General features: G+C 50.7%; 1 protein-coding gene across 1 annotated transcript in view; it reads left to right on the forward strand.

The window, feature by feature from the left end:
* Positions 1-702: 702 nt before the first annotated feature.
* The window catches only part of JAG1 (jagged canonical Notch ligand 1), a gene marked incomplete at both ends in the record, with an annotated part of 33,263 nt that continues 11,366 nt past the window's right edge, over positions 703-22,599 (forward strand). Inside the window, 8 exons of the mRNA XM_081097951.1 lie at positions 703-783; positions 1,227-1,532; positions 10,106-10,157; positions 15,176-15,430; positions 17,250-17,310; positions 21,150-21,280; positions 21,724-21,843; positions 22,253-22,366. Of these exons, the coding sequence (XP_080954077.1) occupies positions 703-783; positions 1,227-1,532; positions 10,106-10,157; positions 15,176-15,430; positions 17,250-17,310; positions 21,150-21,280; positions 21,724-21,843; positions 22,253-22,366 (1,120 nt within the window). The remainder of the gene's footprint in view (positions 784-1,226; positions 1,533-10,105; positions 10,158-15,175; positions 15,431-17,249; positions 17,311-21,149; positions 21,281-21,723; positions 21,844-22,252; positions 22,367-22,599) is intronic.

Here is a 22,599-nt window from a genome sequence, read left to right on the forward strand (position 1 = left end):
GCGTCTGTGCTGGGTTCCCCAACGTCCACGCCGTCCAGCGTATCCCTGGACCCCCATCCCCCTGGCAAGTTCCTCCCCGTACTCCCCCTACCCAGCAACCCGAAGGGGAAGGGGCGTGACTCCGACGGGCACGCCCCTCATGAATATTAATAGGGCGCATGCGCCTGCCGGGCGCGCTGGGTAAAGGTGGCCAGCCAGGGCTGCGGCTCCCAGACGGGCTCTCCGAGTCCCTCTCCGAGAGCCGAGAGGGCACGCGTCATTGTGTTACCTGCGGCCGGCCCGCGAGCTGGGCTTGGGTTGTTTTTTTTTTCCTCCCCTCCCTCCCTCTTTCTGTGCAGCTGATCTGAAAGGGAATAAAAGGCTGCACATAATCATAATAATAAAAGAGGGGAGCGCGAGAGAAGGAAAGAAAGCCGGGAGGTGGAAGAGGAGGGGGAGCGCCTCAAAGAAGCGATCAGAATAATAAAAGGAGGCCGGGCTCTTTGCCTTCTGGAACCGGCCGCTCTTGAAAGGGCTTTTGAAAAGTGGTGTTGTTTTCCAGTCGTGCATGCTCCAATCGGCGGAGTATATTAGAGCCGGGGCGCGGCGGCCGCAGGGGCAGCGGCGACGGCAGCACCGGCGGCAGCACCGGCAGGAGCACCAGCGCGAACAGCGGCGGCGGCGGCGGCGGCGTCCCGAGTGCCCGCGGCGCGCGGCGCAGCGATGCGGTCCCCACGGACTCGCGGCCGGCCCGGGCGCCCCCTGAGCCTCCTGCTCGCCCTGCTCTGCGCCCTGCGAGCCAAGGTAGGAGCCCGCGGGGCCTCACTCGTACAGGCCGCCCTCTCCTTTCCCTCGCGACGCCCAGGATGCCTGCGGTTGAGCGCCGCGAGCGGGACCAGGAGTCCTCGGTCACCCAGCTCCCCAGCCGGGCCCCTGCGCCCGAGAGGCTGCACCTGGGCTGGGGGAGCCCCCCGTCCTTCTAAGTGTATCCTCCAGGCTGGGCAGGGGGGCATGTTCGCTCCTCCCTTGCTTCTCCAGGGCAGTCGTCGGATTTCTCCCGCACTCGTGCATTTTTTTATTTTTTTTTATTTTTTGCCCGGGAATCACGTTGAGTCTTGGCGCTCAGTTTTGCAAAATTATTTTCACTTGGCGCTGAGGGCTCATCGGGGCGGGAGGGAGGGAGCCGCCACTTCCACCCTCGAAGAAAACAACTTTTCCCCGTGCTGACCTCCCTTCCTCGCCGGCAGGTGTGCGGGGCCTCCGGCCAGTTCGAGTTGGAGATCCTGTCCATGCAGAACGTGAACGGGGAGCTGCAGAACGGGAACTGCTGTGGCGGTGCCCGGAGCCCGGGGGACCGCAAGTGCGCCCGCGACGAGTGTGACACGTACTTCAAAGTGTGCCTCAAGGAGTACCAGTCCCGCGTCACGGCCGAGGGGCCCTGCAGCTTCGGCTCGGGGTCCACTCCTGTCATCGGGGGCAACACCTTCAACCTCAAGAACAGCCGCGGCAATGAACGTAACCGTATCGTTCTGCCTTTCAGTTTCGCCTGGCCGGTGAGTGACGGGCGCGGGCTGGGAGGCCGCGCCGAGCTTCGCACCCGCGTCTGCCGAGCCCCGCTTTCTCCTGCGAGAGGGATATGAGAGTCTCGGCTTCACGCGGCGCTCGCTCATAGGGGAAGATTTTTGGGGGTTGGGGGGTTAGGGAGCAAGACTCGGCAGGCCCATCCCCGCTGCTTTTTGCTAAGAGCACAGGAAAATGGGTACCCCAGAGATTTGGGAGCAAAGCTCCCAGGAAAGCGGGTTTAACTTGCAACTTGAAGGCCCCAGAGTAAACCCCCCCCCCCGCCCCCCTCCCAAACCAGGAGGTCATTATCGATGATCCTTGCTTAACCAATTAAACGCGGTGGAAGGCGACTCGGCTCCGTTTTGGCCTTCGAACGACGTCCAAATTGGCACCCTCCCCTTTCCCGTGGACGGCCGGGAGGGCGGGTGTGTCCTTCCTGGAGGGTGTGGAGGGAACCCGTTTCCCGCTGCTCCCCAGGAGATTTTGGTGCGTGCGGGGGCGCTCTCCGGGCTGGGTGCAAGGGCTCGGGGGCGGCCGCCGGAGGGGGAAGGGTCTCCGGGCCTTCGCCCGAGCTGCCTCCGCCCCCTGCCGGTCCCTTCCTGCCCTCGCCCCCGTGCGTTGTAGCCTTGTGGCCTCGCTTCCAGTGGTTCCCGGGCCCTGGAACAGCTGTGTTTGCAAACTTCCCCGGGAAGGGCGGGGGAATGCCCTTGTCCAGAGAGCGCAGGGTCCCCGCAAGTCTTCAGGGGCGTGCCAGAGCCTGGAAGTGGCGGGGCACTAGAGGCAGTTACCGCGGGTGCAAGCCCATGGACCCCCGTCTGAGAGCCTTTGGAGGCTCCGGGCGCCGCTGGCAGACCCCCACAGCGAGGCCCTTGCAACATCCCGAAATGGGTGGAAGGAAGATGAATGCGATTGCAGAAGAGGAGGAAAGGGGAAAATGTTGGTGCCCTCTGCCCCTTTCCTGCTGTCCAGGAGGCGTGACTCATTGCCAGGACTGTGGCTTGGCCCAGCCTGTCCTGGGAGGGTGGGTGGTGAGAGGGGGAGCTCTGTGCCCAGGGGAATACTCTCCACCACGTGCTCTGATGGGGTGCACTCTGCTGCCTCCTATCCGTGGGCTGGGGCTGTGATTCCCAGCTGGGGGTGGGGAGGACAGGGCAGAATTAGAATGTCTGCTTTGGTATATGTGAAGCTGGGGGTGGCTCTCACGTTTGCAGGACCTGGCTTTTTAAAGTGCCCTCTCTGCCTCGGAGGAGATAAGACAGTTATCAAAAACATGTCATTAAGAGGGGTTTAGAAAAACCTGTGCTATGTGGCGCTCTCAGAAAGAAGGGCTGCTTCTGTTACGGGATTTCATTTTTGTAAAGCACGTTTATCTTGTTAATCCCCTATTAGGGAGAACTTTAAGCTAAAGAGGTTAGCCACATTTTAAATCCGGCTGGGCCCACGTTGACTGTGAATACTGACTGCCCTTCAACGTGTGTTTGGAGTTTCAGGAAGGGGCCTGCAGGTGGTTCCACCCTCCCAGGCTCAGTCCCGAGCCCCTCGCTTTTCACAAGACCATAAAAGGAATCTTATTAGTGATGTGGAAAAGCTGCCAGCCTGGCTGAGGTTCATTTTGGAGAGTAGGGTCAGAGGATGGGTGGAAACAGGGAGGGAGCCTTGCTCCCCAGGCTGGCTGCGGAAAGTGACCTAGAAGGTGTGTCTGTCCCCTTTTGACACTTGGCAGAGAGTCCTGGATGGGGAAGGAGCGGAAGTGGCATGTGAGGGCAGAGAGATGATTGATTTGCTGGTGCTCTTCTGTGGTTTCAGGCCCACGGGTCACCAACCATGAAATAGACTTTCTAGAATGGGGGGACCGCTTGGTCTACTGAGTGTGTGGTTCCTTTGAAGTTAGGCCAAATGCATGTATCACTCATAAACAAGTCTCCACCCTACTGCCCCAAAAAGGCCTGCTGTGAAATATAAGCTTTACTTCCCAAGAGAAACCAGAGTTCAGGTGTATTGTTGTAGTTTATTTTTCTGAGTGCGGTTGGAGAAACAACCACAGCCTGTAACTTTCAAGAATGATTCCAGGGTGAGTGTTAACTGAAATGAAAGCACTCAGGTAGCCGAGTAAACATGGAAATAAATAAGCACAGCTTCATTTACTTTGGCAATTAAATATTAATAAGCCTGTCTATTTAAAACAGATTTTCTTGAATAGGGAGTGACTGAATTTGGTACAGAATTCAAACTTTACAGCATATATGGCTTAAAAACAAATCAAACCTTGAACTGCTTGCCACCTGATTTCCCAGCCCCCCAGGCAGCCTCAATTTCTGTTACCGTGGGTCCTCCCAAATTTGCTGACAATGGAAGAGCTGTGGTTCAGGGGCACGGTCAAAGGTCATTTTAGAAGATCGTGTGATTCACATCTTTTGTCGAGAATTGTGACCCCTATCAAACAACTGTTCGTGTTCTGGGGAGGAAGAGGAGGAAGTGATTTGGTCAGATACGGAATATAATCCACATCCCAGTGTCCACGTGGAAGCTCTGTAGAGGTGGGACTGTCTGCCAGATGGTATCAAATTATGTCCCACTTGGATCTGCTGCCCCCGCCCCAGCTTTGTGGTAGTTTTCATTGATGGTTTATAATAGCAATACTGATGCTGCTCCTAGGGGCTTGTCTTGAAGCAACCAGCCTGATTTATGATCCTCCAATCGGGGTCTTGGTGATAACATACATAGTGAGAGGTAATTGGGCTTAATGAGAAATAATTTGGGAGTAACCATTTATAAATCACTGAAATGGGTAAGTTGCTCCTCCCACTAAATCTCAGTAGTGCCTGTTTATTAAAAATACATTACCAGTGTAATTACCACTACTCAGCCCCTAAAGCTTTTCAGGAACTCAAAACCCCCGTTAGTTTTATGATGTCCCACTGGCCCTAGGGTGAAATGAATCTAGAGATACTTTGGGGGAAGCAACTGAGATATAGTATATGGTCTCTCAGCCTCATATTTAAATGCCATTGGCACTGACAACAGGCTTGCTGAGATCAGCTTAATTTTTAAAGAAAATACAATGAAATATGATTCTTGTGTACCAGAGGGTGCCAGCGTTGGCACCTTTCACTCTTAAAGGCCTGAATGAGCAACTGCTAGGGGTTTGGGTAAATTGGATGCCACAGGTTAATCAGAATATGATTCGCAGTCCTTGGTTTTATGCCTTCTGTGTTTCTAGTCCCTAAGCCTTCACAGATGTGGTGTGGACATGTGGAGGGCAGCGGGAAGGGGTCTTCATTTGAGCCAGCTCATTTCTGCAGCCAGTATGTGCAACCCATGGGGTCCGCATGCATACAAACAGTGCACATGTGTGTACATGCTCAGAGCAAGGGACTTTGTGCACTTGGAGAAACACCCTTTGCCCTAAGACACTTACCTGAGGAAAGTGATGAAATGACTGCATTGCAAAACTGGGCTTAGGAATGTAGTAGGGTTGTGCTCACTTTGTACCAAGTGTCTGCAGCATGGCTGCTCCCAAATGGAAGGAATCCTTATATTCAAGGCACTTGGCCTCTAACATCCCTTCTCTTCCAGGTGTAACCTTCTCTGTGTTTTCTTCCTCCTTGTTGTCTTGTTTCTTAGCAACTTATTCAAACCTCCAGTACTTACATGAGTTTACAACCCACCAACTCCCCACCCATAATTCTACAGGGACTTCAGACATTTTTAGAGATCGGTGAAGCTTTTGGCAAAAGGACTTTGGGGGAGTAGTATGGGTAAGGAGGAGAAGCAGCAACTACTTAAGAGGTGGTGTGTGGCCTCCTAGAAAACCAGCGAACTGAATGCTGCCTAGAATCTTTGCAGCTAAGAGTGGTAAAGGAGACCCTTTGGCTAGAAGGCAAGTGGAAGGTGTAACGTGGAGGAAAGGTGTTATGCACACAGAAAATGAAGCCAAGGCAACAAAGAGTCTTCAGAGCCCTGATCTGGGAAGGGGAATGCAAACAGAGGCGTTGATTGGATTCACAGCAGCCACAGGCCCATTGTAGAAGAGCGGAACTTGGTTCCAATGTCAGGCTTTCCAGATTGGCTGCAGAGTAAGAATGCATGCTCTTTGGATGTGCCTACAATTAGCATGGTAATCCACAACGGCAAATATTTCTGAGAATTCCCCCTTGGTGAATTTCAGAGGCATGTTCCTACCCCTGCTCCCCTCCACCCCCAACCCCTAGGTTAGGTTCTAAGCTGCTGAGAAAAGTGACAGCTTTTAACTACATTTTAAAGTTAAGCTTTTTTCAACTTTAGGGAGATGTATTAGGATGCATGGGAAGTGATGATTCTTGTGTTTCCTAGAATGGTAGTGGAGGTGGGGTAGGGTTCTGGGTTCGGGAATGTACCGCGTTTACCTTGGCTTTTGGGGCCAAGTGGCCCTGTTGTGACTTCCTTGCTGGTTTCTGATCACTGCGTGGACTGCCCTGAGGCCCTTGTTTTTATGGTGTCAGTCACCAGTGCAGTGCATGTGCCGGGAAGAAATTCTGCAACATGGTTCCCAGTGGTTAAAAGTGATATGTAAATAGTCAAACATTCAGAGCCCTCTACCAGCTCAGCCCAGTTTTTATGCACTTTTGGTAAATAAGTAGAAAGGCTTCTTGTTCAGGCTTGCTCGGTGTGAACCAGCGGTTGTGCTTGGCTGGCTTCTCGGCATTCTATCTATTAACCTCGCCACCCTTTTGTAACTGGTGCATTTAATTATCAGTGGGATGCTTTTCAAACAGGTAAGGGTAATGATGGGAAAGGGGTGGGGGCATCTCATTGAGTCTCAAATCTGGATTGAGCTCTGGGGCCGCTTGGTGGGTCTTTGAGGTGGGCTTTCATGAGAAAATCACCCTTTGTAACCAGATCGGACTCTATTGAAATGTCAAGCCCTGCAGGCTGAATGGCTCTCTATGACTACAGTCTTCTTAGATTGGATGCTCTGGGGTAGTTGTCCTTTCTCCATGCCTCACCTGGCCCAAACCCTGCGATACGTGAATTGTTTGTGTGAGTGTGTGTGCCCACACATGGAATCTCTGGCACCTTTACTTGATGTGTGTGACTGGAATATTTTATACTCTGGCCACCCAGACACAGGCAGGATAATAGTGTGGCCAAAGGGACTGAAATGAGGATTATAGAGAATAATGTGGCGTCTCCAAAAATAATGCTAATACAGGGCCGGCAACAGGAAGCGACAGTTGAGTCAGCAGAGAGTACACGGCCCCAGACAATCCCAGGGCGAGTACCTCTGTACAATGGCCCGTGAGCACTTGGGGCATTCCCAGGGTGTGAGTTCCTCGGGCCGCCTGTCGCGGTGGCCTGGGGTTTTGGACGCTGCACGCGTGCCGTTTGGATGGCGGTTTGTTTGTGTCCGTCAGCTTGGCAGGAGTGGAGGCAGCCGCTTCTCAGGGCTTGGTTTGGCTGCCACTGTTGCCAGGAAAAGGAAGCTCCCAGCTGCCAACACAATTACCTTTGTTTCTTACATCCCCCTTCTTAATGTGGCAATTAAGTGCTTACCACTCTGCCTGGTGCCAAGGTAACCACCGAGGAGTGTGATGGGCACAGCACACAGCCCTCCCACAGCCTCAGTGCCGAGGGCAGGGAGGTGCTTGGAGGGCACCGGGTGGCCCTGGATTGCCTTGGAGCTTGGCTGTCAGGAATCTCCTAGGTAAAATTCCATAGAAGTCCTCCCCAGAGGTCACTCTGAAAGCCGACCATTCCTCCTTCCTGCTGCCTGAGAATGAGAACCTGAGAACCAGCTGCTGTGTTGCCAGTTTCCATGGGCCTGGAGTTGGGAAGGGGCGGAAGTGATTCACTCTGCCAACCCAGACTGAAGGTCTGTTAGCAGCCCATCCTTCCTGAGGCTTTGCCCTCAGGCCATTTTTTTCTGGTCAAACTTAATGGGTGGGGAGACTGGGGAGATGAAAGCCAGGTGACTCTCCATAATAAGAGTCTTAGTTTTATAGCATGAAACCAACTAAAATTCAGGTATTTGCTGTTTCTTTTTTCTTGTGTGGGTTTTGTGGTATGAACTTGGTTATCTTGCTTGGGACTCCCTTGCAAGCCCTTGGGAAGGCCTGGTGCCTCTGCTTGGGGTCAGATTCGCAGTGGCTAATTGGGTGTGACGCGATCCCAATGGATTGTTGATTTCAGCCTGGTACCCTACCTTGATGGCATGAGGTGCGTGTGGTCTGGACCTCGGAGTCCACGTATATTCTGGGATAGACAGAGGTCAGGCGTGGGCCTGGGAAAAATTAAAGTTCCCTCGCAACTAATAATCATTGTCAAATTATCTTGATTGTCGATCTACAGTGTGGGGATGGAGTGGGTGGTAAAAGTGCCTCCTAATAGGGGCCTGGAAAGGGAGCCCTTTTCTCTGAAGGCTGGGCAGGAGGAATCCTCCTGGCTCAGGAGGTGAATTCTAGAACCACAATCCCTTCTCTGAAACAAGGGAAGAGAAGGTCCAAGGCTTTTTAGTTTGTTTTTCTGGCAAGGCTTTGTGGCCAGCACCACAGTCTCCAGCCCTCGCCCCATATCCACCTCCGAGCCAGAGGCCGTGATGGGAAATCATGACACGCAGCGTCTAGAACTCTGCCACGCTCTTCCCTCCCGGTGGGACAGTGCTGGTCAGCAGCTTCTGAAGTCTTTCCAGTTCTGGCAGGGATGAGCCGGGTAGACAGCTTGGTTTTCCAAGTTCTTGTGCAAGACCAAAGGATGCCTTCTCCCTTGAGCATGAAGCCGAGTTAATGCAGTCACACCAGCTCAGTCCCGGGACGCCCTCCCTTTCCACGGGGTTTGCGGGTATTATGTGTTTAGTGCTCGGCAAGTCTGTCAGAACTCTGGGTATCGATGCATCTAATCAGGGGATTAATTACAACAATATGTGGAAGCGAAGAACGTGGGTCTCAACGTGACCAGCAAATGAAGGGCTTAATTATATGGAATCGGGCCCACGTCTGGCCTCCTTCTGACTTGGCTCGCCTCGAATCAGTAGAGAAATAAAATTTCTTGCTGTGCTCAGGGGAGAGTCCTGTAATTTGTAGGAAGTGCTAGGGAACTGAGAGGCTGTAGATAAGGTGTAACTTTCACTAATAAAATATTAACAAGGACAATGAGTTTGGACCTATGGCCACTCACAGGAGAGGGCTGGGCATGTGCCCTGGCTTGCCCAGTTTTGCTTGCTCTTCTGAGCATTTTCCCACAGTTATCAGTGAACGAAATGGAATCCTACTCTGCTTTGAGTATGAAACATATTTCGGCTGAATTCCAAGGCAGGATCTATCACAAGATGTTTTTATTCTCGGAGGCGGCCTGCTGGGTTGCCATGTGAGCAGGAAGCTTTGCTTGAGTTATGAATGAAGCTCCCTTTTCCACACCGTGTTTGCCTTCACCTCGTAGGTGTCATTTCTTGGTGCGTGTGTTTCTGGCGACATGGCATTGTTTGATTAATATGCTCTACTGTTCCTGATGTAGGGGTACACGACCACCAGTGACGGTGCAGGGGGCACATAAAAGGGTTCCTGCGCCTTTTGTCCCTACCCCCTGTGGCTATATTTCTCCAGCGCCAAGATAGCTGAAAGTTTGTTTAAACCCTGGTGTTTCGTGAGACTGACCTCATCCAAAATTACAAACGAAGATTGGAATAAAAGTGAAGATTGGAATAAACGGGGCAGAATTTACTGATGGCTTGGATTTGGGGGCAGGTGGGATTCTGAGATAAGCCTGGAAGAGAAAAGGTGCCTGCGATATAATAGCTGGCACCACGCCAGGGGCCAGGGAACTCGTTTCGCTAGCGAACTCGGATTATTCCTGGAATGTTAGATCTTATTGACAGATAAGTTTATCAATAAATATAACCCTCAAATGAGTGCTTATTTCTCCCTTTTGTACTTTCTTCCCCAGGGCCTGCCCCACCCCCCTGCCCCCACCAGGCACCCCAAGTTAGGTTGCCGCCTTTGTCTTGGGAGGCTCTGCACCTACCCCCTCCTGCTTCCTAGAGTCACCTGATACTTGTGGGAGCCGAGATGGTCTCACACAGACAGGGCTTTCAAAGGGGTTCTGAAAAGGAAAAGGGGGCCTCCCTGGGGACTGCCCCACCAGGGCCCAAAGTGTAACCTTAGCAATACCCGGCCCTCCTGGATGGGCCCCCTCCCCCAGCACAAAGACCCGGTTAGGTTTGCTGAGAATAAATTCTTTGTGTGTGTTTCTCATGCACTAGAATTAGGGTCTGGAAAGTTATGGAAAACTGTATGCTAAGTGCTCACCAATAGGTAGGTGGCATCTTCTGATGAAGGCTTGGAGCTGCCTGCAGGATGACCACTGTGGGTCCCCCCTCCGACCCCCCCCATCCCCCGCCAGATGAAAGGAGTCAGGCTGGGGTGGGTGCTGGAGTCGGGAGGGGAGTTGGGTAACCTCAGTTCAATAGCAAAAGAATTTTCATTTCAGCTTTATGGTTTTGTTTGGTGGGGTATGTGGGGAGGCCAGGAAAGTAGGTCACTGAGAGCTGACCCCTCTTTCTGAATACTAAGTGTCATTTATCTCTTTGCAGAGGTCCTACACTTTACTCGTGGAGGCGTGGGATTCCAGTAACGACACTCTCCGTAAGTATCACAGCGGAGAACTTGTCCAAGTGCACGTTTCTGGAAGAGCGGTGCTTGCCATGCAGTCCCTGTCTGAGCTGGACCTGTCTCCTGGGTGTCAGGGAACTTCAACCACCCCCCACATTTGCCCCCACCCCCTAGGTCGAGCCTCACAGTGGCGTCTTTTCCATGACTTCCCCTGGGCGTCTTGCTTAGACTATTAAGTGGCCAGGCCTGATTCCCAGTTAACTCGGTCCCTGAATATGGGACCTAGATTATCTTTGGGATAGAGATCTTAATGGTTTTACAACTTTAAAACCTTGTAGACGGCTAAAGGATCAAAGTAGTGACTTTTTAAAAGTCCATTTAAACTTTAAGTGAGCGTCTAATCTCTCATCGGAAAGATAAAGCCGGCAAAGGTGGCGCTGGTCTCTAAAGACCGACCTTGAATTTCACTCGGTGGGCAGGTGAGCTTCCAGCCGGTCCGGGTTTCCCACACTGCGCACCACAAACCTTTCATTGAAGCGGAATTCCAGAGCCTCCCAGCCATTGCACTTGCCTTGTCCCCTTGAGAAAGATGACTCTTGAGTGCAGGCTGCATTTCAGAGGAGCGAGGGGTGGGTTTCGGTGGGGAAGCTGTGAAGGGCACCTATGGAAATCACAGCAGCCTGGCTTATAACGTAGTCTTTGCTCTTTAGGGGAACTTAAAAATGGTTTCCCTCCCTCGCCGAAACTTCGAGTTCCCTTTTTGTCAGCAGGATCAGGGTGGCCGTCATCGGAAAACCTGATTCACGCAGAAATCTCAGTCTGCGCAGGAGGAGAGGTTGAGCCAACATTTGTCTTTGCCGTCGGTTCTCTGAATGCCTCATCCCTTTTGTTGCTCTGCCTCACTGACCCTTTCTTTGTGTTGTTGCTTCTAATGACATTTCCCCCACCCCCCTTTTCTCACCTGGCCTTTTTTTTAAAAAAAAACAAACTGATTCTGAGAATGGTGGATGCCCAGAGAGGGCCTGGTGAGGGCTTGGTATAGGTCAGATGGGCTGCTTCTGGGCTGTCTGGCTCTTTGGTTCGCCCGAGGCCACCCAGTCCTCGCCGAGCCTAAGAGTGCCAGAGGCTTCAGGCTGTTTGGCTCACTCCTTGCCTTGGCCCTGTGGACTTCCTCCCTGAGGGACACCCCTGGCCCACTGCGGGGTCTGGGTGTGTGACCAGCCTTGGTTGTGGCTGATGCCAGTCAGGATGCTGGACACCTGTTTGTTCTCTCCTCCCTCCCTTGCCACAGACGTTGGGATTGTGTGAACGTTATGTCACTGTGACCTGCTTACACTGGTAACTAAGCATTGGGGAGAAGAGGGTGGGGAAGGGAGAAATGGCTTCTTCAGAAACTGGTGGGCCAGCTAGGGACTTCCTGGGCCTTCCCTGGCCCCACAGGTCAGGTAGCTGTTTCCTGGGAAGCTGGTGCGCATACAGAGCTGTCCATGGTTATGTGCATTTTGGGGTCGCCCCATTTTGGAGCTCGGGGGCATGGCATGTTTCATCTGTTGCTGGGGGTAGAGCCAGATCACTGGAAGGGCACCAGGAGGACCTGGGGTAGGGATCGAGGGCTTGTGACCTGTACCCTTGAAGAGGGGGAGCCACAAAGCCCCCCTGACTGCAGGTCATTGAGGCTCACTTTGTGAACCCCGATGAGGAAGGTGGGGTTTGCTGGGAGTGCGTTGTCTGCTTGCTTCTTCAGCCCTCTTGATGTTTTCAAGTTAATTGAATTCACATTCAGAGCCAAATTTGATATCTTCCCTCTCCAAAAGCAGATCCTGCCTCGAGCCCTTTATGGCTGACTGGTCAGCATTTGAACACCCAGTACTGTGAGCCAGAAGTCTGGAGGGGCGAACTGTATATATCCCTCTCTCAGCATCTATATCTAATCCACCTCCACGTTCTGGAAATCTTGTGTCCAAAGCCTCCCCAGAATCCTGCCGCCTCCCACCATCTCCCCTGCTACTGCCCTGGTCCAAGTCGCCATCTGCTCACACCTGAACTCTTAACGGGAGCGGCTGAATCAGTCCACCCACATCTGCTCTGGTCGGCCTCCCATGCTTTTTCCGTTCTCCTGCTATCTTGGTATTTCCAGAGCTTTGTCACCTTTACTGAGAGCTTCTTACTGTTCTTAAGACAGGTCTCTGTGGGCCCACAGGCCTTATAGCCCAGCCTTGTCTCCCTGCCACGTGGTCATCCATTGCGTTCTTATTCCAGTCATACCCCACCAGTCACCTTTGTCTTCACATTCTCGTGCCCGGTGCCTTTGCATATGCTTGTTGCTCTGCCTGGAATGTTTTGCTTTTCATTCTCTTCATCCTCTGTCCCTCCCAAGGGACTGTCCTCCGTGAGGGAAGATGCTGAGCGTGTGTAGCAACCTAAACAGAGGTGGCTCCTTTGGGGGTGGTGGGGGGGGGGGCCCAATCAAGATGCAGACCTCCAGGCTACAGATTAGAGACACAACCCTGAGTGGGGGAACAAAATCCCTTCGCACAGCAGCTCTGCGATGAGCCCTCACGAGCAGGGCATGGTCCAAACGAAGCCCAGGTGTGTCATGTGTTGGAACGTGTTGTCTAAGGCTGGCTCTCCTGCCACCAGTCCTCCAGGGTCATTTCTGTTGCCTTTCGGGACTGCAATGTACAAGGGGTAACATTTACCTTTCTGTCCCAGAGCAAATGGCTTCAGTTTATTGCGCTGTTCACTAGATATGTAACTACAAGCAGGCATACTCAAGACCAGGGCTTGCTGCCCCGTCTGGGTTGGTAGGTTGGCAAGGTCTTAGGGTTATGCTCAGACTCGCCTCCCATTACCTCCTCCTTGGCCTGCAAGGCTGTTGTGGGCGCTTCGCGCTCCCCCTCCACGCAGTTGAAGATTGCAGGAAGGCTTGTTAATACCCTTTACAGTCACGAAGCTGGACTACCCCGTGATCTACCCCAGATACATGTTTAATGTGCCAAGCTGATAGGAAGTGTGATTCAGGCAGCTTAGAAGAAGCCAGCAGCAAACTTGCTCTCTGTAACCCAGATACCAGAAAGCATGTCACACACTCTCTGCCTCTTCGCTGTTAGGAAAAATGTGTCACACAGGTGTGTAGTTATGCAGATCTGGTAGACCCACTAAGGATTCGGAAATAACACCTTCACCGTATTTCTTCCTGGAAATCTGTGGAAAGCACGCTAAGCTGTTGAGAATGACATGTCAGCCTGTGCCTTTAGGATTGGCTTGGACTCTTGTCGGGACTGTTTGTTGTTGATACCTGCCTGAGAGAACCTGGAGGCCTCTGAGCCATGGCGAGCGTGTTTAAATAATTCATTTAGTAAGAGCTCATAATCACATGGTAATAGCTCACTACACTTTTTAATTGAACCAGCAGAACAAACACACAGTTAATGGAGGACATTTTTGTCATTCTTCGGCCTGTGTTTATTTGCAAAACTGAAGTTAGTAAAGTGTTTTCTGCAAGTGGTTCTGTGCACGCTGAGGTGGAAGTCTGCAGGTATGTGGGCTTGTTCAAGGCTTGTCTTGCCCACACGACAGGTAAAGAAACCCAGAGGGTGCATAGGGCGATGTTGGAAGTGGAGTGTGGATGGAGCCACTCAGGCGTTCCTTCACTCCTGGTCACCTGCAGGGCTTGCATAGCCTCCTCAGTGCGCACAGGCCCTGGGCCTAGGAAAACGGGTGTGGGTGGGTAAGAATCACAAAGACATTGCAAGTAGGTCCTAACACAGTCTCTCCAAGGTGGCCTTGAATTTGACAAGGTGGTGAAGGGTTGGTGCTGGCAGGTTTAAGAAAACAAACACAAGACCAGGCTGCGGTGCTGACTTAGCGCCTTGCTTCCTCCTCACATCCCTCCCCTGAACTCCTGGCACCTGGTGCATACGGAGCTGCTTCAGTACCTGTCTCTCTCAAACTAGATTATCAGTGGCCTTGAGGCAAGAGCCACTTCTGTTCCTCCTGCGAGCTGCTTCAGCTCCAGTGTTTTTCCTCAATGGGCACAGCATTTTTCCTCAATGGGCACTCTTCAGCGAGCATGACTTGGCTCCAAAACCCTGTCAATGTGCCTCTTAACCGGGGTGAATTCCTTTTTCATCTGTCCTCTGGGCAACGGTGCAAGGTGCAGTACATCAGGTTCGTAGTCTTGCTGTTTAAATGCCAGCTGAAAAGGTGGTAATGGTCATCATTTTTAAAAAACATAACTCTACTCGTTGGCTTCCAATGAAGAGTTTGGAAGTAGATTCTCTCTAAAGCAAGACACAAACCTCTAAAACCAGAAGAGAGATCGCTAACCTTGACCTGGAATAATGAAATTTCTTTAAGAGCAGCATTCCATAGTGGGCTACTTCCTATAATGTGTAAAGAGCTTGTGCAAATCAGCGTGACCAGCCATGCCCTAGAAGACTTGGTAAAGAAGAGAAACAGGTGACAGCTCACAGGAAGAGATGCAAATGATTTTGTAAACCCGTGAAAGGGCGCTCACCTTCACTTAATTAAATGCTAATTACAATGAGATGCTTCTTTACCTATCAGGCAGTGATCAGAAAGTTTGATAATAATGTTGGGAAACAGTTTCCTGTGCGGGTGGGAGGACAGACTGACAGGACTTCATTGGCGGTAGTTTGTGGTTGTCTGGGATTGTGCACATCCTCTGAGTCAGCACTTCCGTTTCTAGGTTCTTTTCTTACTGATCGAACCACACACGTGGCAGATATGTTCGAGTGTTCAATGTGGCTTTGATTAATAGCCAAAGGCCAAAACAACCTTATTGCACATATGTCAGAACTAAATAATTTATTTGTATTTCCAGACAGTGAAATACTACACACTCATTAAAAAGGTCAATAAATGGCATCAGCAGTTGCCACTGGGGATGGGGGTTTTCATTTTCTGCCCTCTTTGTACTGCTTGGATTTTGTACCCTGTGCACTTATTGTTACAAATAGCCAAAATGGTCAGGGAAGAAGGCTCTGATGTGAACGTTAACGCAATTGACCTTTTCCCTTTGCCTGTAGAACCGGACAGCATCATTGAAAAGGCTTCTCACTCGGGCATGATCAACCCCAGCCGGCAGTGGCAGACCCTAAAGCAGAACACGGGGGTGGCCCACTTTGAGTATCAGATCCGCGTCACCTGCGATGACTATTACTATGGCTTCGGCTGCAATAAGTTCTGCCGACCCCGAGATGACTTCTTTGGGCATTATGCTTGTGACCAGAATGGCAACAAAACTTGCATGGAAGGCTGGATGGGCCCCGAATGTAACAGAGGTATGTGGGGTATGCCGGCTGGGTTAACCAGCTCTGGGTGGCTGTCGCTTTTGGTGGCAAGTTCTCACCCCACCTGTGGTCAGGTGGCTATCTTAGGTGGGGTGAGATTTTGGTTTTTTTTCTGTGCCCTACCCACCAGCTGCTTTTAGGATTGGCTGCTCACAGCTCACAGCTTTTCCTCCTCTGAGCATTGTCGTGGCCAAGCAGGGGCCACTCCATGTCCCATCCCTGCAGCTCCGTCTAAATCAGTGACATGTCCCCTCTGCCTAAATCTGCTACAATTCTCCTGGGATCAGGCTGAAGCCAGACTCCAGCTGAGACCATGTCCTTGCTCAGCTCCTACCACCACCCCATCTGTTGCCCTCCCCGCTCTCCCCTGTACCCGAGACCCCTCCTCAGGCTCTGCTTTCAAGGAACCTGACCCGAAACAGATACCAAGGTGGGACTGGGTTAACCCAGTCAATGTCTGAGCAGATGATCCTGTAGGAAATGACAGCCCCTGAGCTCGGGGTGGCCTTATAGCAAACTTTCACTGGGCATCTCTTAGGGCTGTGGCATTGAGAGAGGAGCGAGTGGTGAGCCGGAGTTTTCATACTTGGGTATAACTGAAGCCATCCTCGATAGCACAGGCACATCTCGGAGATACCACGGTTCGGTCCTGGACCACCACAATAAAATGAGTGTTGCAATAATCCCGGTCTTAATCTTTTTGCTGGTGGAGGATCTTGCCTTCAATTTGTAAAAAAATAAAATAAAAAAGAAACCCCACATCTGTGAAGCACAGTAAAGGGAAGCACATAAAACGAGGTCTGCCTGCATAAGCTTTGCAGCTGTGCTACCTACTGTCCCAGCCCCTCCTAGAACCAGTGAGTTATCACATGCACAGACATCCACAGAATTCTCTGTGGTCCTTATACCATTAAAAATCCTAAGGCATAGCAAACTGGTGGGTAATTCCAGTTAACCACAATAGGCCCTCACGGACATTAATGTGCTCGCTCATTCCGCATAAATTTGATAAATCTTTTTAAGATATACTCAAATTAAAAACAAATATTTGAGCTGTGGTTGAGGGGCAGGGCAGAGAGAGGCATTTGCAGGTCTCTGTGGCCGTTTTGTTTTCTTCAATAACAGGACAAGAGTTTTAAAAGGATGGCATTTCTGGGACTCAAATGAAAGAGAGAATTGATAAATATGTTTTAAGTAGTTGGTGTTCTAAAAAACCAATAGCAGGTTTATCTGTTTGGTATTTTTTATGTCAATTTTTTTTTTTTTTAAATAAAGGCAGCAGAATTGCTTTGTGAGGATACTTTACAAAAGTATCAACTGATCTGGTGCTGAATGGGCCAAATGAAGGCAGCCTGGTTCGCTTTGTTAATCCCACAGGATTTTTGAGACACCGGGCATTTTCGGGGAGCATTAAGGAAGCTGGGTCTCATCTGAACTCTGCCCTGATGGGACAGAGTGGGTGAGACGAGGAAGGATTACACCTCCCTTTTTTCTTTTGTCAAGGGTGGGAATTGACAAGGGAGCAGGATAACTATTGTTCAGAGAGACTGGATAAAGGTCCCCTTCCCCCATCAGCTTGCCTGCATTTTTGTCCCCAAACAGTATCATGTTTTGAGGATCTGCTAGCGTGGCCTTGAAGTTTAAAGCTGGATTTGTTATTTGGGCACCTCCCATCTTCCTCTCTTTACAATGGACTTGATATGCGTTCTCTTAAAGTCATGGATTTTGTAGGCTTAACTAGGCCATTCTCATGGCTGTGGCGGTCCAGAAGCGGGCAGGGTACTGATGCAGCCTTCTGTGTTTCTTACAGCGATTTGCCGACAGGGCTGTAGTCCCAAGCACGGGTCTTGCAAACTCCCAGGTGACTGCAGGTAAACAACTACACTGTTTTTCTGTTGTTGATTTTTTTGTTACTCTAATAATTATTTTTGTGATGCAAGCAGGGGGACTGACTTGACTGTGAATATGTTTCTTTGGAGAACAGGAAAGCTTACAATTCAAATAGGCACATCCGAAGCTTATTAAATTATACCAGCTGTCCGGTGGAATGCGCACACTCCTCATAGAAAAAAAAAAAAAAAAGGAAACACTTAGGAGCATACTCAGTGACTTCATGGACTAATTCTTCTGTAAATTGATAACATGTTTTTTGTAATCTTCCCTCAACGTGCTAATGGACTAGATGGAGGGATGTGGGTACGTTCCTTTGCCTGTGTATCCGTCCCCCCCCCCCCCGCACCCCCCCGCCCGGTTTTCCATCTCCCAACCCTCCCCCACTTTTCCCATCAATAGGGAACATGGAGCATTCTTTAGAATGGGATTAGTACAATCTCCTGGCCCCTCTGCAGGCGGGAGACAGGCCGGTGCTGAGAGGTTAATGGCTGTGCTGGAATCTTGTCAGTTGAGCCTGATGAATGTAGACTTTGCTGCTGGCCTTTGAAGTCTGTTCTTTTATGGTCCCAGACAATGCAGAAGCCAAAGCGAGACCTACCCCGACTGCCTCACTGCTTCGTGATTACAGTTTTGGGGACTTTTTGAAATGCACATTATGCCAATTTGGGAAAGGCTTCCTTCAGGAAGTATTGTTGCTGCTGTGGCATTTTGACACAATCTCACAATTTACTCTGCCTCTTCCCAAGGATTAGCAGATTTAATGTGACACTACCTGGGTCCTTTGGGCCTGTCACTTTTGCCCCCAGAGCTACCCTGGTTTGAGCCAAGGGAAGCTTACAACATGTGTAAGCCAATGTTACATGGGGCCCTGTCCCAAGGCAGACCCTGAGTCCATAGGTTGGGGGTGGGCCCAAGTCTCTTCTCTGCATGTTTGACAAGCTCCTGCACGCTGCTGTGGCTGGTGGGACCCTACTTTGGGAATCACTGTCCCCAAACTCCAGGACTCCTGAGTGGAATCCCCCAGATTAATCAGGGAACTGTCAAAACGCAGATTCCTGGGCACCACCCCACAGACACGAATCTCAGCCTCTGAGTTTGGCCCAGGAATCTGCATTTTGAGAAGCCAGCCCCATGATTTTGCTGCTCAGATTTTGAGAACTGCTGCTTGATAGTTATCTGTGGCCTTTAGGAACCCCACCCCTGCATCTGTTCCCCATCCAGGCAGCAGGGAGCACTGGGCTCTGAGGTTGGCAGCTGAGGTGGGAATGAAGGCAGCTGGAAGTAAAAGAAAAACAAACCTGAACAGTGTCTCTCCCTGCACTTCAGAAGGATACGATTATTTTCTGGAAAGCTGAGGGGTTTGCAGACTAACCCCCAGAGGTGGCGGCTGACTGTAGGTCTGACAGCATTGCTGTCAAATGTTGAGCTGGCGTCCACCTCCTTCAGCTCTCTAATTAAGTGTGTTCTGGAGAAAGTCAGCTCAGCAGTGCCATTAGCCACTCTGGGCTTGCTCTGCACTCAGATGGGTATCAGGGAGGCCAGCCGCGATTTCTGCTACTGTCATCAGAATGAACGCGCGGCGCAGGGGAGGGCCCTCCCAGCCAGAACAACAGGCTTTGTCTCCAGAATTTAGCCCTTTCTCTTTCGGAGTCTCACCTCCCACTCCCTGCCCAGACACGCACCAGTGCCCTTATTTACTTAAGGTGCGACTTTCCCACACGTCATTTGCATAGTCCCTCAACCCATCTCCTTCTCCCTGCCTTGAAGGAAAATCAAAACAGAACCTTCTAGCTGAGGAAGTTCAGGTTGTGCCCTGCACCAGAAATAGTGGAATGGCAAGTTACCTGTAAGTTGTCTTTTGGATTATGTATTACAGAGGTGGTTGTGTGTGTTTTTTTTTTCTCTTCCACATGAGAAAACTTGATGGGTCCTGTAGTTCCCAGGTCGACTTAGAGTCCTTTTCCTGGGCGCATATGCGTGCTTTATTGCAAGCCTGCCAATAATATCAAACTTAATTATGAATCATCATGTGAGGGAAGTCACTTCAATTTCTCATGAGAACCTTAATCATATACTATTAAACTGGGATAACTTTGTGATGCCTCTTTTAGGGTCAGTATTTTTATTTGTTTTCTTTTGAAGTCATCCGTGGCCTCTTGTGGTCTCTCTCTCTTTTTTTTTTTTTTTTTTTTTTTATGCTTGGGGATCCAGCTCTCATTAATTAGGAGGTGAGGTTGGGTCCTCAGCTGCCTCTTCTTGCTTTTATTAGACAAACTGAAGAGGTATAACCTTAATTTGAAAGGGAAGACGAGAAGGTGATTAGAATATTGCTACTTTCATGTCAGTTTCCTCTTAATATCTTTCAAGCTAAGAATATCACTTTTTAATCAAATGGGTCCCCTCCACCTCCCACTGACTTGGATGTTCAGTTTTTAAAAATGTCTATCGGATGATTTATCTCGCTTCTTTAATGGTCACTTGTTACCTAGACTGATGTTTAATGTTACATAAACCAGAATCCTGTGTCAGATTAATATTGAACCACGAATTCCAGTGGCTCTCTGGATGGGGTGTGGCCCACTTGTTGGTGGAAGTTGGGAAGCAGGCAGTCTTCTCGGCCGTGTTGATTAGCTGTTAGCCGGGTCCCTAGAATTTTCCCATGACAAGCATTTGCTAGCCTGCCTCCCGCTTTCTGGAAACCAAAGCCTTTCCTCTGGGGGTGCCTGTTCTCCACAGTTACAGCTGAGCAGCTCAGCACGGGTGGTGGTTCCAACCATGCCGTTTCCCAGGTCCTGGTATGGAAACACTTGCCTCACCACCCTACCTTCCTTCCACCCTCAGGCCTGCCCAGCCCCCCTCCTGCTTGAAAGCTTGATTTTTGAGAAGGCAGTTAAAGTTTCAGAAGGCTTGAAACTTGAGGGGGGAGTGGTTGAGACCCTGCCCTCTCTCCCATCCCAGGTGAAGGTTTATGTTTGTGTTTTTGTTTGGGGATCAAAGGCACCATTTGGCCTCGAAAGAGTCCGATTAATGAGGCGCTTAGAAAGGTAACTCAACTCCCTTCCCCAATAGTAGATAAACTGAATTGACCTTTTTTTTTTCTTTTTTTTTTTTTTTTTTTTTGGCAAAGTGAGAAATAACTATAACATAAATTAGCATAAGCAGCCATAGTCGTGGGTCATAAATTATCTATGGAATTGGTTCGGAGAGCTGTTGCTTCCCTCATCCTCCCTGCAGGAGCGGGTTTGGGGATCCTACCCTCCTCTTTGCCAAAAGAGGCGCCCCTTTCCCTCCTTGTTTGATTCCATAAAGCCTCATCGTGAGGCTGTTTCCTGCCGCACTTGGTGTCCTGTTGCATTTTTGTGTGCTGGGGTCGTGACTCACTGTTTAGACAAAGGGCTGAGCCAAGCTGCTGTGTAAAATTGCCCAAAGTGCTGTGTTTGCGGAGACTTTCACATGGCTATTGTTGTCACCAGAGAGTCCTTCCTTTCCCTCTATAGTCAGCCCTGGGCTTGATTTATTCCACCCTCGGCTCATTCCTGGGAGCCTGAGAAGAGTGGCTTTGTGCATGCAGGGCAGCCCCACACTGGCCTCTCTCCCCGAACAGCCCTCCCTTTGTCATGCGTCGCCTGGGAGGGGACCTTGGCCCAACTATGAAAATGTTTGTTTAGAGGGAGCCCCAGACAAACCTTGAGAGTCTAAAATCCTGTCCCCAAAAACAAAACAGAAAAAACCCTGCGCTCTGCAGCCTGGTCTGGTAATGGCACCGACCTCCCTGAATGTTGTAGAGGCTAAAGGAGGGTGTGCTGTCTGTCCCCAGGTGCCAGTATGGCTGGCAGGGCCTGTACTGTGACAAATGCATCCCGCACCCGGGGTGCGTCCACGGCACCTGCAACGAGCCCTGGCAGTGCCTCTGTGAGACCAACTGGGGCGGACAGCTCTGCGACAAAGGTACGCCTTGGGGAGGGGCCTCTGAGGATGGGATGTTGGGGAAGGAGCATGAGGTCTTGGGGGTGGGATGGCGGTCATTTGGCTTTATTATTTCCTTATGTTTATTTGTAGGGTGTCTTTTAAATTATGAATCAGGAATCTGCTTAAATTTGCCTTTAGGCTCCAGTTTTGGGGTTTTTTTCCCTTTTTTATTAAGGGATAATTGACATGCAATAGTAGGGGTACAGCACAGTGATTTGCAGCCATTGTGAAATGGTCCCCACAATAAGTCTGGTGACCATCTGCCCCCTTACAACGTTAATACAATGTTATCGACTCTTCGGCGCTACATGCCCGTGACTTATTCATGACTTCCGGCATTTAAAAGAAGGGGATGAGAAGCGCAGCAGGTTGGCAGTCTTTACATCGCTGAGCCACTGACTTCTTTGGGATCTTCTTGGCAGATCTCAATTACTGCGGGACTCACCAGCCATGTCTCAATCGGGGAACGTGTAGCAACACGGGTCCTGACAAGTACCAGTGTTCCTGCCCTGAGGGCTATTCAGGACCCAACTGTGAGATTGGTAAGTGGTCCAGGCAGAATGAGATCCCTTTGCTTAATGATTTTGTAACTCGGCTTTAAGAAATACACTTAAGGACTCATAAAAAGATGAGCATATCCTCCAAAGTGAAGACTTGCCATCTCAGCAGTCCTGTGGGTCTTTGAAACTTCCTTCAGGTCGCACTCGTGTTTTGGGTGATGCACATGGGCCGTGGGAGGCAGTTTGTTTGTGATGCCACGACCCCAACTCTAAGATGCCTAGGGATGTGGCTGGAAATAGCGAGAGAGATGACTTCCTTTCTTCCCCAGACACAGCAGGCTTATATCACACACTTGCTTTTAGTTTTTGAAACGACCTTGAGCTGGTGGCCCAGGTGTGGGGAGAGGGTGTAGGTAACGTCCCTTGCTGATTGCCATCCTGGTCTTTGCAGCGGAGCACGCCTGCCTCTCTGATCCCTGCCACAACAGGGGCAGCTGCAAGGAGACCTCCCTGGGGTTTGAGTGTGAGTGTTCTCCGGGCTGGACCGGTCCCACATGCTCCACAAGTAAGTCGAGTTTCGGCCTGTGTCCTTTCTGGAGGGTCATTGTGTGGAGGTTCGGGATCGGGCAGATACCTGGGCTCGTGGTCCAGTGTGAGGTCTTAGTGAGGGGGTGTCCTGGTGGGAGGGGATGCATGCAGCCTGCAGTCTGGTGGGGAGTATGTCTTGAGCTCCTGGCCTTTGTCCTTGGAAGTCCCCCCATCCTCCCTGATAAGTGAGCACACATGTCTGCTACTGAA

This window comes from Myotis nattereri (assembly GCF_964212035.1).
Source record: "Myotis nattereri genome assembly, chromosome: 8".
NCBI lineage: Eukaryota > Metazoa > Chordata > Mammalia > Chiroptera > Vespertilionidae > Myotis > Myotis nattereri.